The sequence below is a fragment of the Peromyscus californicus genome, unplaced genomic scaffold (genome assembly GCF_007827085.1).
Source record: "Peromyscus californicus insignis strain IS unplaced genomic scaffold, ASM782708v3 Scaffold_13__1_contigs__length_99412109, whole genome shotgun sequence".
Classification (NCBI taxonomy): domain Eukaryota; kingdom Metazoa; phylum Chordata; class Mammalia; order Rodentia; family Cricetidae; genus Peromyscus; species Peromyscus californicus.
The window spans coordinates 57504752-57521707 of record NW_026294424.1 but is presented as its reverse complement, the minus strand read 5'-3'; the positions used below and the strand labels follow the sequence as shown (position 1 = coordinate 57521707).

General features: G+C 43.4%; 1 protein-coding gene across 1 annotated transcript in view; it reads right to left on the bottom strand.

Moving 5' to 3' along the window:
• Nucleotides 1–10320, bottom strand: part of Nwd2 (NACHT and WD repeat domain containing 2) — a 161164-nt gene extending 150844 nt beyond the window's left edge. The window contains exon 1 of the mRNA XM_052734969.1: nt 1001–10320. Within this exon, the coding sequence (XP_052590929.1) occupies nt 1001–1151 (151 nt within the window). The 5' untranslated portion in view covers nt 1152–10320. The remainder of the gene's footprint in view (nt 1–1000) is intronic.
• Nucleotides 10321–16956: the final 6636 nt, after the last annotated feature.

Sequence of the window (16956 nt, the reverse complement as noted above, 5' to 3'; positions counted from 1 at the left end):
CTGTTAATGACGGTGTGGTATTTATCTGATTCTTTCCTCATTCCATTGTACCACAAAAGATTGACCAGAAATTTACAATAATGCACCCCTCCCCTCTAGAAGTGGTTGTTTCCAGAAAGTTACTTTTTCTGTCTTCTTAGAGTGTATTTACAGGCAACCAGAGCCTTGAATGTTTAACGGAACAAACTGTTCAGTGTAAACTTTATTATTATTATTGTTTTTTAAATTAAGCCCAAGGCTTGTAAGAGTACACCAGTCTTATATAAACTTAAAAAACCTCTTCTTAAGGCCACCCTCTTTCCCCCCTAAAGTCTTACCCAATTTGTTAAATCCATCTTCCCTTTTCCCACCACCCACTGGGAAGGAAAATTAACCTTAAGAACTGAAGACTCCTTCTGTCATGGTAACTGTAAAAGCCCCAAACCAACAAGTTTCCATGGAGCACCTAGCAGGTGCGTGACCGGAGCAGGAACTCCACCCAGGAGACCCAGCAGAGTTGAGCTCATCTGAACGTTCCAGGACTAATTCTATGCTGGGGTGAGTGCCACTCTGTCCTGGGACCGCCAAGAGTCTGTGTTCCCTCAACTTCCACCCACCTTCCTACCTGCAAGACCTGTGATCCAAGGAACAGGCTTGCTGCCTGGGTGAGAACATATGGCAGCAGGTAGCCCCTATTCGGCTACCGTTTGTGATTATCAGGCGAAGGAAACCCATAGAAGAAAGGCAAAGGTTTTGAGTGGAAGAGGCAGAACGGATCCTCTAGAAAGCGCCTACTAACAATGCCTCGGCTACCTCTTAATTTGACAAGTGTGTCCTAGAAGTCAACAGGGAAGCGGATGAGTTAAAGAAAAATAAGTGATTGGAATGAAATTCCCACGCGTTCCGGGCTGCAGCGGGAGGCAGGGAGCGTAGAGGGCACCCGGCTGTGAGGCCCCACACACTTTCGGCCCCTTACCGATCCGAGGATCGACCCACGGACAAACAGGGTCAAGGGACTTACCTTCAGGGTTGGCGCTGATGAAGACCCTGACGCTGCGGCCAGCGGGGACGAGGTGAGAAGGCAGGGCGGTGAGGTTCCCGGAGAACGCCGCCCGCCGGAGCGCGGAGTCCCGGGGACAGGGCAGCTTGGTGCCCGCGCCGGCCGGCCACATCGCCCTGTGGGAGGATCAGCTGCCACCACCACCTCTGTTCCTCCGCTCCCTGAACCTCCGCGGCCCCGCGAGGAGGGCGAGGTCGGCCCGCGCCGCAGCTCAGAACCGCTCGGAGCCCCGGGCGCAGCCCGCAAGCTCCGTTGCGCTCAGGAGCCGCCCGCGGGCGGTGGCCATAGGGACCCTCGGGTCCTGGGGTTGCCGTCGCCTCCTGCACCTCTGAGGACTGCCTTGGCTCTTGCCCAGGGCTCGGCGCCGCAGCGCGAGAGGTCAGCGTAGAGGATGCTACGCGGGCGGCGCCTGGTTGCGCTGGGAAGAGCCCATTCGGCTCTTGGAGCTCGTAGCCATGTCCCCGCCCGCGCGCGCCCTCCGCGGGGACCCGGCGGGCGACCCGAGCAGGTCAAAGTTTAGGAGAAGGCGGCGGGAGTCGATCTGGACTCGCCTCTCCCGTAGCGCAGAATTAACGCGGCTCACGGGGCGGCTGCGGTGTGGATGCGCGGGCTGGGGGGCAGCTCGGGGGCCCTCCCGGCTTCCTCCGAGGACACGGTCCAGAACTCCTGGCTGCTCCCTCAGTGAAGGACAGGAGATCGATCTGCCCGAGATTCCTGCTATCCCCCCCTCCAACTCTCCTAAAGGTCAAACAAGCCCTGAGCGTTTGCGGGAATCCAGTCGCGCGGGCGTCTGCACGCCTTTGCCAAGTCCCCAAAGTTCAGCGCGCCTCGACACCCCACGAAGGGCTGGAGCGTCAGAGCTCCGGGCATTGAGGAAGGAGGGTCACAGTCGCCCTGCCTCTCGTGGCGTGGGAGGCCGTGTCTCGCCTCTGCGCTCTCTCCCCACGCTCGTGCGAATCAGGGGATTTTTATAGCTAAGCCACGACGCTCACGTGGTCCTCCCCGCGTGGTCGCGGACCCTTTCTGGGAGCAAATCTCTGCGGGCAGTTCTCTCTAGTTCTCTAAAGGACCCCGGGGAGCCTTCCTGTTCCCGCTGAGATGCCTTCCCTGGCTGTTCGCCCTCCTGTGGGCTCAGGAACCAGGTGGCTTGCAGGACGTGGGGAGCCCCGCGCAGAGAGTGTGAGCTTTGGCCCCACTGGAAGCTACGACCGAGAGGGAGACCACCCGCCAAGTGCAGGGCGGCCACAGTTTGGGGTCCCGGTATCAAAAATGGGCCTGAGGTTGTGGGATCTTTCCACTTAAGCTGCTTAACCAAGTCAGTGCCAGAGCCTGGGTCGGCTTCACTTGAGGCGACCCTTCCAGCCAGCCCCAGACTGTGCATCCAGGGGTAAGGGTGGCAGCTGCACTTTGCACGGTCCCAAGTGGTATGGGATGCAGATAAGTCAGTCCAGTTGTAAAACTGCTGCCGCCTTTGAAACCCTGCAAAGCCCAGAGAGGAAATAAGTGTGATTCTGTGGGGGGTAGGGTGGGAATGCAGGAGAGAAGGGAGTATTTGGAGCCTGGGTTGGAATCTGGGCTTCAAGTCTCTCATTCTGAGTTTGGGGCAGGAGCACCAGTCTTTGCGAGAGGAACCCCCCCACTCTCCGGAGACTGGGGAGAGGATGGATGGGTGGGTGGGTGCAGAGCTTAGCTGGGCGTGGTGGCTCATGTTTGTGATTGCCAGCTCTTCGAAACTGAGGCAGTAGGATTGTTGCTACTGCCAGGACAGGCCAGCCTGAACTAAGGTGTGAAGTCCTGTCTCAACAAAACAAAACAACACAACAAACGACGTTTGCTCCATGACAAGTTTAGCTTCTCACCTGAAGACTCATATACTAGGCATCCTCTGGCATCCCCAGCGCCTGCACTTCCTCTGGGTCCTGCTGGTGGCAGTGAAGTGCTGTTTATAGGCTTAGAGCACCCCACACCCAACACATATTCTGGGGTAACCTCTTTGGAGGAAATGGGTCTCTAGGTTTTTAAGGCTCCAACTACTCCTGAGAGCCTGGAACAGACATCTCTGGCTACTGTGTGATCATTTTAAGGAACCCACGAAGAAGCCCTGACTGTAACCCAGCCATCTATTCGATTAATTCACTGTGGCGAATGATCTCTCCAGAATCACGGTTTCCAAGTGGGAAGATGCTCAATCGGGAACTGCGTCCAGAGATTCTCACCCTCCCCTCCGTGTCCCTTGGTTATGTACTGAGAATTCTGGAACATGTAACGAACAGAGTGTTGGCCTCTGCTCCAGCCCCTGTGGAGACATATCTACAACAGACAGGAAAGGAGCCAGGACCACGTTAAGCCCCATCTCCTAGTTGTTATAAAACACGGATAAGAAGTTTACAGATTGTCACCTACCAGACCCCCCACCCCCCTTATTTACGTCTCTGTTCTTAGAATCAAGATTAGTGTTTGCATCTTCTGACCTTTGTTTCAGATCTGTCTTCTGTGTTGTTGAATTTTCTTTGAATGACTTTGGGATTTTTGGCAGCCTTTGTAACCTAATTAACTTCTAGACAGACTGAAGTTCAGCATCTGCCCGAGTCACTGCAGATTTGGTCTGCAGAGGAGAGCTTTGTCACTGTTGGCAGTGCGGTTTCTACATCACCACCTTGGCTGGAGTTAGAACTGAACATCTTTTGAGGAGTGGGCAGGCGTCTGCTTAAATATACAGAATCACCTACCCTCGCCCCACCCCCACCCCTTCCTACGGTCTCCCAATCTATCTCTTTTTAGCAGTCTGAAAACAAAGACTAATTTCTCAGCATGCAGATGGCACAAAAGAGAGGCTAGCCATCATGGTGAGATTTTAGTGTTAATTCCTATAATTTCCCAGCTTGAGGAATTATATTACTGATTGATCACTGCATAAAGTCCAGATTTTGGAGGTTATTTAATTTTTGTCTTTGTTTAAAATGTTTTAACATTTTGTCTTCTTCAGTAAATATTAGAAGTGTTATTCCATTTTTTCACATGAGAGAAAGAGGCTGAAAAAAACAGAAATTACTAATACAAGGTCATATAATTAATCTATAGTAGAGCCAGAATACCTGGCTAATAAATTAATAAATAAAATAAATATAATACATTAATAGCATAAAGGTATTAATGCTCTTCTCAAAGACTGCTGCAACATAGTAAATCCGTTTTCTACCTGCCCGAGTCTGGCCCTGGCTGAGATTTTAACGACCTGGACAGTGGCTGCCCAGACCTCATGGACAGATGCAGAAGGCAGGCTGTCCCTCCTGTTTTCAAGATGATCACACAGGTCTACACTCTTCTGACTTCTTACTTCCTGACTCCACAGGGAAATGAATACCATTCCAGAAGCAGACAGGAGAATTTAAAGTATCTAGAAATGGAAAGAAAAAGAAGTCATGATACATGGGTCCAAGACCACGCTGATGAGACAGTTCCTTTTCTGCTCTCACTCACTCCAGCCCTTTATAATACTGACCTGTGAGAAGGTCAGATCACTGTTAGGTCCCATCCATCCACTGGACTGGAAAGAGTCGTTTGCTCATAGACTCTGTCCTCCTTGATACAAAAGTTAATGACCCTGAAATAAATCGTCATTCCACTAAACTAATACCTGGTGCTATAGTGAGCGCCGCCTGCATGGTGCACACTGTCGTAAACTTTAATTCGTATCTCATTTAATTATACTGCGTTAAGGGTCTTCACCTAGCATGTCCTATCTCCAGTCTGGCATCCTGTCTTAGACATTATTGTCCCCTGTACGCCATCTTTAAAGTTGTTATTTATTTACTTTTATGTTATATACATTTAAAAATAAAATATAACTACATAGCTTCCCCTTCCATTTCCCCCCTTCAGCTTCTCTCAAGTGCTTTGCTCCAACTTCTTCCATGCCTGTCTTCTCAAACTGATAGCTTTTTTTTCTCATTATTGCTGCATATATATGTATGTGTAAGCGTGCATAAATATTTGAATACAGCCCACTGAGTTCATTTTTCTTGCCTGTGTATATGGGTGTGTATGGTTTCAGGGCTGACCGTTTTGTATTGGCCTTATCCCTGGGAGAGACTGATTCTCCTCTCCGCAGTCATTAGTTGCCAGTAACTCTTTGTCTAGGTGGGACCCCATGACATTCCCCCCCTTTCTTGTCCTGTGAGCATGTCTATTGGTGTTGCCATTGCCTCTGGTCTCATTTAGGCATCCATTTCTAGAAGATTTTCTGGTATTGTGGCTCTAACAACCTTTCCACCCCTCTTGCATGACATTCCCTGAGCCATAAACGCAAGAGCTGTGATGCAGGTGTATTCACTGGGGCTGGGCTCCCCACAACGTTAACACTGCTTTGCGTCTAGTTGTGGATTTTTGTTATGGCTGCCATTTGCTGAAGAGACGAGCTTCTTTCATCAGGGAGGTAGCTACAATTATCTTTGGGTATAAGGATAAGACTCAGAATGTACTTAGAAATTATGCTGGTCTATCAAAATGGTGGTAGTAGATTTCTCTTCTAAGACACATGACTTCACTATCCCTGGGAAGGTGGCTAGGTTTCTACTACCAGACATGATTTCCCTCCTGTTGAGTAGACCTAAGTCGAATTATACAGCTGTTGGTTACTGCCAACATGTGAGGGCCTGTTACTTTACATTTAGGGATTAATATTGCCATGCTGGTCTTTGTTGCAGTTCATAGGCACTGCAGCTGGGTAGTACTAGTGATTGCCTTCCTCCTTTGGCAGCTTGGTAGTATTTTTTGGTACCATGGAAGTAGATTGCGGGGAGGAAGCTTTCAGTAGATCCCTCTTAAATAATACAAGTCCTGTACCATTGTGTGTGGGGTCTTCAGCAACAGGGGCTTTCTTCAATCTCTGAGAGGCAACCAAAGGCAACAACAATCATCTATATTGGTTTGGGAGTCACTTGGATTATCCTGAGCAAAGAAAGGAGGTTTCTTGTGCCTGGTACTGAGATTTTTTTTGTAAGTACATGATTATTATGGAGAGCATTGTCAGCCCAAGTAGCATATCTTCCTTGATGATGCATATACACATACAGATGATATATATGTATATACAAACATATGTATTATGTATAATTTTAGGTAAATGTAAAATAATATGATTCCTTGAGGCTTTATCAACCAACCCACATCACTCTTTCTTCTTCTGCATTGGCCTCCCTCAACCTTCTCCAGTTGGAGCCCCTTCTCTGTTCTGTATCACTTGTATCATGATGTTCCCCTCTCAAGACCACCCCTAATGGCTCCTTTCTACTTTCCTGGTTTCTCGGGTCACTCCATATTGTATACTCACACCTGAAGATTCAGAGCTGGGGATCACAGATGAGCAAGTCCGTGTGACTTCTGTCTTTCTGGGTCTGGGTTACTTCAGTCAATATAACCTTTTCTAGATCCACTCATCCATTTACCTGAAAATTCTATGACTTCATTTTCCCTTACACCTGAAGAGTATTCTATTGTGCATGTGCACCACGTATTCATTATCCGTTCATCTGTTGAAAGAAGGTTAGGTTGTTTTCATTTCCTGCCTATTGTGACTAGAGCAGCAATGAACATGACTGAGCAAGTATCTGTGGAGAAGGATGTCAAGCCTTTTAGACATATGCCCTTTGTACTCTGTTTTAAAGTTCATGTGTCTTCCTGTGACGACTGGAGCTTTCCTTGTTGCAGTCCACAATATACAGACATAACTCACCTACTTCCTTTATGTGATAGCTGGTGATTTTCACCCAGACTTAGGCTGTGCCACATGTCCATTTCTTTTGCATGTGTGATAGGGACTACCGTGGGATATCCCAGGGTCAGAGCTTATATGACTGGTTTTGACCCAACATGTGTGCCTACAGGTTCACTCATGTCTGTGTACATCAAATATTCTGACTGTTCTGTGTTTGTGCTCTTGGTGGGTGTGGGGGTAGTTTTAAAGTTCCTAGTGTTATGAAGAAAGCCAAACAAACACATATTTCCATTCTCTCTCAGGGACTCAAGCCAATGGAGCCCGGCAGGCATTGTTTGTGTTTCCCAAGCTTGAGGCAAGATCTTAGATACAATATTACATTCATGCTTCCAGTGGCTTTCTGATTTGGTGATAAATATTTGATTCTGCTTTTCTAATGTGAGAAATGAATAATACATGGTCACTCAAGCCAAGATTCTAGTTCCCAAAGTTCCAGTCCAGGATATGAGCTGGATCATCAAGAACCCACTTACTTGTTTACAAAATCGAAACTTTCAGTAGATGTGAGAATTTGTCAGCATAACAATTTGTCAACATAGATGGTTGATTCAGAGGTGTCTGCACCATGGTAGCAAATGCAGCAGCTGAGTTTTAAATAAAGTTACACCTTTCAGGAAGCGCTATTTGATGTTTTCATGACTCAGAAAATCTAACTTTATACCCACCCCTTCCAAATCTGTTTAATGTATTTTTTGATCAGTCTCCTTACAACCTTCTAAACACGTTGCAATGAGAGCACTATGCATGCCACCCAAAGTAGAAGAAAGTAAGTTTTTGATAAAAATAATCCATTATTTCATATTTCTAAATTAAAAGTTTTATTTTTGCTTTACAGCTGCCAGGATTTCTCCTTTACGACAATCTCAAATATGCACCTTAGAAACCTTCTCCCATCACCTGACACCTATTTGGAAAATTGTGTATTTTTTTAATGAAGCACGTTCATACATGCTAATTCACTTTATTTCTAACCCCATGAGGTAAGGTCTGCATTAGATATTCCACACCTCAATTTCTGTGTGGAAAAGCAGCTCAAGAAACGTTTAGCAATGTCACCAAATTTAATAGATTTCTGAACACCAATCCACACATCAATGATGATATATTACCTGGCCACCAACCGATAAGATCCATTTGGCCATGTTGAAAAATCATTTGTGGCTGTATAAAATTCATGCCCATGGTTCTGCAAACTAAGTCACATGGAGTGTAAAACACTCTCCTTAGGTGGCAGTACTCATTACACCATCTATTTACATTACCTACTTTTTTTTTAATGGATCAGAAGTCAATTTCCACATCCTTGGATTCTATCAAGAGCTTGGTCTGGTAGATGGGTGTTTTAGCTTTCCTCTAGTATGGTAGATATCTGAGGTGAAGAGAAAATGTTTGTTTAATTGACTCACAGATTGGAGGTTTAAGTCATCAAGAGGTTGGCCATGTTGCTTTGGGTCTCTGAGGGTCAGCACATCATGGTGGAGAATGGGAAAACATTGTGAGGTAAAGCTGCTCACTTTATGCCGGATGTGAAACAGGAGAAGGGACTGCCCTCCTGCAAGGGCATGATCCCAATATGCTAAAACCTCCCTAGGCTCTACCTCTCAAGAATTTTTACTATATAAAGAAAATGGGACCAAGCCTGTACCCAACAGGTGTTTGGGAGACTCTTCAAATCCAAGTGGGAGCAGTGGGCACAGTTGGTTGAGAGAATTCAGGTTTGTCTAAGTGCAGACAGCTAGTAAGCACAAGGCAAGAATGGGATTCAGATCAGTCTCACCATTCTAGTAGATTATATCTTTTCGTTATATAGTGCCAAGTCCATAAGAAAATGTTCCAGTTAAGCTGTTTCATACTGGCATGACCTACATGTTTTAAATATGTTTCTCGGGTCACTTATTATATATTTTTTCTCATTGTTTAAATGCTTATATGTATGCAATTAGAATCTTGTTAATCTTGACTGTGTGTTGAATTTACTTTTATCTGTGACGGAGCAAATGTTTTTCTTAGATGTTTACCCTATAAAAGTTGAATGTCCTTTGTTTCTTCTCTTCCTTCTCCTCCTCTGCCATAGTTTATAGCTTACTACCATCTCTTCAAGGATGTAAAAGTCTCAGCACTTTAAAGTATGGAATGAGAAGTTAATCTAAGTGGCAGGACATGGATTAAAAAAAACAGGAACTCCATCAATGTCTACTTCTGGGTTGCCAGGATGTGAGCTGCTTGCTCCAGTATATGCTTCTGACCATGATGCTTGACTGTAGCCTGAAAAGCTAGAGGTCCAACAGCTATGGATTAAAACCCATGTGACTGACATGGACCGTTTTTCATTTTAACAAGATGATACGGGTGATTATTCTGCAAATCTCTCTTATAACAATTTTGTGGGTTCTATTTTCTAGAAAAAAAATCTCATAGGTTTACTATCTTCTTTTCCTCTCCTAATTTTATCCTGTTTTATATTCATTATTTAATAATATTGACTTCTCAAGATAGTAAGCCCATCATAGGTCTTTAGCCTGAATTAGCAATAGAGTAGCACCATGTGTGTTCCTGGATATGCTTTTATAAAAGCAAATTATCCTCTGTCCTAAACTTAGAAAACCCAAATGCAGACATTGTTAGGGCATTTTCACTTTGAAGAAGGGAATAGGCAGCCAGTTATAATTCCCTTGGAGTGTGAGAAACATAAATGAAATGATTCAAAACCAGGTTTTAAATGATCGACTCTTGCCACTTCTTGCTAAATATAGGAAAAATCATTCTACTATCCCATGGAACAAACTTAAAATTTAGAAGATTTGTTTTTCCCACCCAACCCAAATAAATACAGTGCAGATTTTCAGTATAAAACATATTGCAACAATTATTTTATTGTAATATATTTTATTGTAAAATATAATCATGTGTATTATATCTATCTATCATCTATCTATCTATCTATCTATCTATCTATCTATCTATCTATCTATCTATCTATCTATCTATATGTGAGGAGGCTGTGTGTGCGTGTCCAGCATGCATGTGTAGAGAGCAGAAGGTAGCTTACTGAATAGGTACTTTCCTTCTGTTAAGTAGGACCAAAAGATTGATCTCAAGCCATCAGTCTTGAGATCAAGCACCTTTTCCCACAGAGCCCATCTTGCTAAGGATGTATAATATTATTAAATACACTAAATATTGGCTTGTTTCTGCATAAGCCAAAAATTGTAATTCATAGATAACTAAAACCAACAAGGAGTTTACGAGTACATAAACTCAAGAGAGGAACTGGAGGTGAGTGTATCTAAAATGGAATTGAGTATTTAGAAAAGTCGGAGACAGGAACTGGGAATGTCCTCTAGGAAAGAGATATTCTTGTTTTTCTATTTCTCACCCCTGTGTTTGTTCCAGCGTTTTGAATGTCCATCTTTCTCAAGTCTCTGATAGTTATACTCATGATAGAATAGACACAATCAACAGTTCAGGCCACAGGGAAAGACTGACCAGCTCTGTGCACAGTAAAGTAATTGAATAAACACATTTCATGTTAATATTGCATAAATGTTGCCTGTCTATTCTTCCAAACTTCTGGGAAATTTCCTTACAGGTACACAAACACTTAAGTCAAATTTACAATAACTTGTTTTAGGAAGCAGTGTAATATTACCTAATTGCCCCCTTTTATCTAAACATACTTGTCATGAACTTCGTACCACCAAGGTCATCATAATGTCTGTTCCTCTGAACTGACAGTGCCTTAGGAATACTTCTGGAAATCTTTTACTATCATGTATGTTATGATTTGAATCTGAAATCTCCATCCATATGCTTGTGTTTTGAATGATTGGTCCCTAGCTTGTGATCAAGTTTTGAAGTCTACTAAATGTTTGGGCTTAATGGGTGTCATTCGGATGTCTAGAAAATCTTTAATTTAATGTTGGGGCTTGATGAGTAGAAAGATCACTAAGGACAGGCCTTTGAAGGTGGTACTCATTCCGTGTTATGGCCTGTTGTCTGTGTTCTGTCTACTGCTCTCATGACAGGGGACAAGACTCCATACACCCTCCTGCAGCCATCAACTGTGCTGTGCATTCTCTGCCATGGTGGATCAAAATGACAGAAGCTCTAAGCCTAAATAAGCCCTTCCTCTCTTCAATTGTTTAGTTATTTATTCTGTTATGGGTACAAGAAAAGTAACTAACACAGGTTGCTTATTGAAAAAAAAATGTAAAGGCCTTTCTAGGTTCTGAAATCCTTAGGTAGTATGGTAGTTTGAATGAGAAAAAAAATGCTCCCCATAGGGTCATGTGTTTGCACACTCAGTTCCAAGATAGTGGTGCTGTTTGGGGTGGTTTAAGAGGTGGGGTTTTGCTGGAGGAGATATGGCAATGAGTGTGTGTGTGTGTGTGGGGGGGGACGTTGAGAGTTTGTAATCTCACCCCATCTCCAGTTCTCTCTCATTCTGTTTAGGGTTTGTTGTGGAGGATGTACTCTCTCAGCTTCCTGTCCTCATCATATTGCCTGCCACTTCCTGCCATGCCTCCCTGACACAGTGGGTTCGAATCCCTCTGGAACCATAAGTCCAAATCAACTTTCTTCCGTGAATTGCTTTTGTTCAGGGTGTTTTATCGCAACAACAGAAAAGTAATTAATGTAGGCAATAACAGTAAATAGAAAGGGCTATAATAGCATTAAAACAGTTCTTCACTTACTCTGAATAATTGTGTTAATAAGGATGAGATGATGAACATGATTCAGTGTATGAGTAGAGAGTCCTTCAAAATGAAGTATGATTTAGATAGGAAAATAAGCAACTATGGACCTGCTCTACTCAGAGCTTTTGGCAAATTTTGATTGGTTTACTTAAGTTGATAAACAATTTAACGGAAATTATGGGTTTATAACAGGATTACTGGGAGATCTGAAGACCCGAGGTTAGAAAATGGGAGGGGACCAGAAGTGGTCTGCTGGCTGAAACCTGCCGAGATAGCTTGGTGGGACAGAGCTTAGGGCAGCCTTTCTGTACGTACTGTTATATCCTGAACAGCACAATGTGCTCCGCTTGTTGTATACTAATCTTGTTGCCATCGCTACTGGGCTCATACCAAGGCCAGTGCTGGTGCCTCATTCTGTCCTTCATTGTGGTTTCTGCGCTCAGGGAATGTGGGAGAGTAGAAGCCCATCATGTACTAAGTGTCAGCCTGTTCATGAATCCTCTCAACAGAGAAGCAGTTCCAAAAGCTGAGCTACCAAGATTCACTCACATCCTCTGAGCAAATGGACAGCACATTATCTTTTTTCTCATGCCACTCAGAATACTTGATACCATGAAAAAAAGATAAATGAATCTTGCATTCTAAGTTATGACAATGAACCTTTATGTCTCCCATACTTCAATGGCAGGAAAAAACTCACCTCTGTATGTGAGCACACAATTCAAACAACTTGGGTTTTCCTGGTTGACAACAGATTAGAAAAATTGAATTAAAAGAGGGTAAAGGGCTGTTGTTAAGAACTATGCTGCTGGAAATGAGAAACAATTGTTCACAGCAATAAGTCAAGAAATACTATAGCAGAACTACACACACACACACACACACACACACACACACACACACACACACACACACACCCTATGCTCCACTCAGTGATTTAGGATAGTAGTGGTAGACTCCTAGTGGGAGCCGAGGACACCGGTGTTTGCTTTGCAGACCTTTTAGCCAAGATGTGAAATGGGTAAACATTAAATAATTGAGAGCAGTACAGAAATGGTTGTGAGAAGCAAATTGAGTCTCCTGGAGTTGTGGAAAAGAGGAAAAGGTGGAAGAATACTGAAGGCAATCTTAAAAAGGAAAGCAGAAGAACCATGCTGCCCGAGATCAAAATGAGGCTACGAGAGTAAGGCTCACAGTCAGCTTTGTGCTCAGCAGCTAGTAAATACTTTCTGGCCTGGAGCCCAGGCTGTGGAAGCTTGGCTCGCCTGAGTGTAGGTATTGTGGAGACTCTAAATGGGAACAGTGGAGGGGGCTGGGAATAGGCAGTGGTGATCACTTCTAAGTTCTGGCACTTGCTCTTTCCTTTCTAGGCACGTTCGAGACCCTTTTAATTGATCTACTTCCATTTTCAACTCCCCAACCTTGTGAAAATGTTTGTTCCTAACTTTTATTTTCTTTTTCTCCCTTTTTATTGAAAATAGAGTCTTTTCTCATATCACATATCCTGATTACTGTTCCCTTCTCTCTACTCCTCCCAAACCCTCCCTTCCTCCCTCCCCTCCCAACCCAATCACCTTTTCTGTCTTGCATTAGCAGAGAACAAGCTCCTAAGAGATAACTACAAAACAAAATGTAATAAAATAAAATGAAAACCACAGCATTGAAGTTGGACAAGGCAAGCCAATGGAAGAAAAAGAGCCAGAGAAGGCATAAGAATCAGAGACCCACTACTTCATGCACTCAGGAGTCCCATAAAAACGCTAGGCTGAGAGTTATAACATATACTCAGAGGACTGGGTGTAGATCTGTACAGGCCCTGGGCTTGCTGCTTCAATCTCTGAGTTCATATGAGCTTTGCTCAAGTTCTTTTAGAGGGCCTTGATCTCCTGGTGTCCCCCATCCCCTATGTGTTGTAACTCTTTCAGCCTCCTCTTCTGTGGGGTTCCTGAGCTCTGAGGGGAGGGATCTGATAGAGAAATATCATCCAGGGGTGTGTGTTTCAAGTTTTCTCTCTGCACAGTGTCTGGCTCTAGTTCTCTGTATTTGTTCCCATCTTCTACAAGAGGAGACTTTTCTGATGATGGCTGAATAAGGCACTGATCTAGAAGTATAGGAGTCATTATTTTTTTTTTTTTCAAGACAGGGTTTCTTTGTGTAACCTTGGCTATCCTGGAACTCACTGTAGACCAGGCTGGCCTTAAACTCACAGAGATCTGCCTGCTTCTGCCTCCCAAGTACTAGGATTAAGGGTGTGCCCCACCACTGCCTGGCTACTTTTTTAAAAAAGACCAGTTGTATTTGGTTTTACCCTATGTCCCTGGGCTATTTAGTCTCCGGATCTTGGTCACCTATGCAGTGTTAGATTTGGAGTCTGCCTTAAGTCCAATCAGGCATTGGTCGGCTACTCCTACAAGCTTTGTGCCACCATTGCCCTACCATATTTTTGCAGGTAGGACAGCATTATATATCAAAGGTTTCATGTTTATGTTTTTCTGTGGCAGCCTGCAGAGTACCTTCCCATATCAAAGACACTAGAACTTAGGGCTGAAGGTTCTATGCAGACACCAGCTTGATCTCTCTCTGTTCAATGAGCTGTGTAGGTGTTGGCTTCAGCAATGTGACCTTGCTGTCACTTGTGGAGAGCAACCTATTGTCTTGGCAACAGTCTGAATCATTTGGGGATTTCCATGGGACCCCTTTGGGCAACAACTCAATTGAATATAACCCAATTTCAGTGCTGGAAGCTTTGTTTGGTGTTAAGAGATGGAGAGTTGAGACTCCATTTTCTATTCTTTTCGTGTGTGTGTGTGTGTGTGTGTGTGTGTGTGTGTGTGTGTGTGTGTGTGTGTGTTTTCCCATGCTAGACCAGTGCTTTACCACTGAGACACAACCCTATCTCTTCTTCCACTCTTCTTTACAACTTACTCTGATGAAATCTGTGTATGAAATTAATATTGTACTTTTTCATACTAAATGACTTCACTTCTATCTATTGATACTGACTTGGTGCATTCTACTCTTCCAAAAATCTATGTTGATTTTGTCAATGAGAGAAATAGGATCCGCTTTCACCTTAATCTTCTTAATACTCAAATGGTTGATATACAGGTAAAGTTATACCAACCTCAGTCTCAGGAGTTCATCCTTTGGGTGTTACATTTTTAGTTCCACCTAGAGCAACTGGGGTGGGAACAGGGAGAGAAACAAAAGGCTTTAGATTGCAAAAGCACTAGATTGGTAAATCTGTCTTTATTCACTAACAACATGATCCTCCATGTAGAAAATCTCAATGAGTCCACTAAAATTAAAAGACCTTGGCAGAGTCATAGAATGCAAATTCCAGAGATACAGTTTTATATTCAGTTGTACATCAAATGTAGCTCTATATTTGGGCAGTGAGCAATACAGAAAAGAAATTAAGAAGGGAATTTCATTCACAGTAGTATCAGAAACCCTAGGCTTAGGAACAAACAGTAGAAAGGCAGAACGATTGTACGCCCCAAAGTAAAATATGGTTGGAAAAAATTAAAATTCTAAGTAAAAGGAAAGATGTCTTATTCCAGAGGATCAGAAACCTCTGTGTATTGCATGGTAATAATACTCCTCAAACGGAGCAGAGGAGTTCACGTCATCCTCACTGAAATGCCAGGCTGACATTAAAAAAAAATTATCCAACTGATCATAAATTTCATTTGGAAATGCAGAAGCACAGAATGCTCAAATAAAATGTAAGAAGGGTGACAGCATGGAGACTGATGCTATCATATTAAAACCTTACAAAGCTACAGTAACTAATACAATGTGGCATGGCCGTGTGGATAGGCACATGTAGAATAGAAGAGAGAGGATGGAGTTAAAAACCCACAAATAGAGACATATGTGGATGTAACCAACCATCTTATTAAATAAGAAACACAGAACCAATGCAAAGAAGAAAGCCAAGAAGTCAGAGCTAAGAGCTAAAACCTTACCCTTCCTCCTGCGGTGGTCCTATCTCTCCGAAAGAGAGCTACTTCCTGTGTTAAAGTCTTTATAAAGACTTTCGGTTCTGCCTTCTCATTGGTTGTAAACCCAACCACATGACCTCCTAGTCACTGCCTGTCTGTACAGACCTCCAGGTCTTCTATGGTTGGCATTGAGATTAAAGGCGTGTGTCTCCAATGCTGGCTGTATCCCTGAACACACAGAGATCTACCTAGCTCTGCCTATCAAGTGCTGGGATTAAAGGCATGCACCACCACCGCCTGGCTTTCCTATGGCTTGCTAATAGCTCTGACCCCCGGGCAACTTTATTTATTAACATACAAATAACATTTTAGTACAAAATAAAATACCACCATAGACATATGTTTATGACACATTGATTTTGCATAGAGGCACCAACATAATTCAAAGGAAGAAAGAGGAGTATTCTCAGCAAGCGGTTCTGAAGCAACCAGAAAGAATGGATTTGGGGCCAGGGTCACAACAGAAAGAAAGTACTGAGAAGGAGTGAGAGACTCAAGTGTAGGCAAATGATGGGAACTCTTAGAGGAAGCCAGAGAGGTAAATATCCTTGGTCCTAGATTAGACTACATTTGTTTAACTCTAGCACAAGTACAACTATAAAACAAAACCAGGGGGTAAGGATGGGGAAATGGTCAGTGGTGAAAAGGCTTGCCACGCAAGTGTGAGAACCAGAGTTCAGATCCCCAGAACCAACAGAAATGCTGAGTGGGTGCGTCAGTCTGTGTGTGATTCCAATTCCCAGAAGGCAGAGACAGAGGAGCTCCAGAGCAAGCTGGCTAGCTGGCTCAGCTGTCTGGGAAAGCTTTGGGTTCAACTGACAGACCATACTTCAGTGAGTTAGGTAGGGAGCAATGAAGAGTCCCAACATCAAAACTGGGCCGCCACACTCACAGGTGTGTGTACATATGTGCACAGGCACCCATGGATGTGCAAACATACATATACCCAGGCACACTACATACACACATACACATGAAAAAATTAGAATAACAATTTTCTAATATTTTCATTATATCAGTAAAGTGAAAATATATACAGAACGAGAAAATACTTACATGATTTATATATAGTGAACTCTTTTAATTCAATAGTAAGACAAGTAAGCTGACCATAAACGATTAAACAATTTTAGTAGAAATTTCTCTAAAATATTTGCAAATGACAAATAACTGTATGAAAGACTATCTCATTATCCATTAGGGAAATACAAGTCAAAACCACAGTGAGACAATATTTTATATGCATTTGAAAGACGACTATAAAAAAGGCCATACAATAAAAATTCTTAAGAAATTATCAGTGGGGATGTGAAAAAAAAAAAACCCCTAGAACCTCCACAGTTACATTCACACATTGGGAATGCAAGATGATGTAGTCACTTGGGGAAATAGTTTGCAGCTCCTCAAACTGTTAAATCAGTTAACAAAACATCCAGT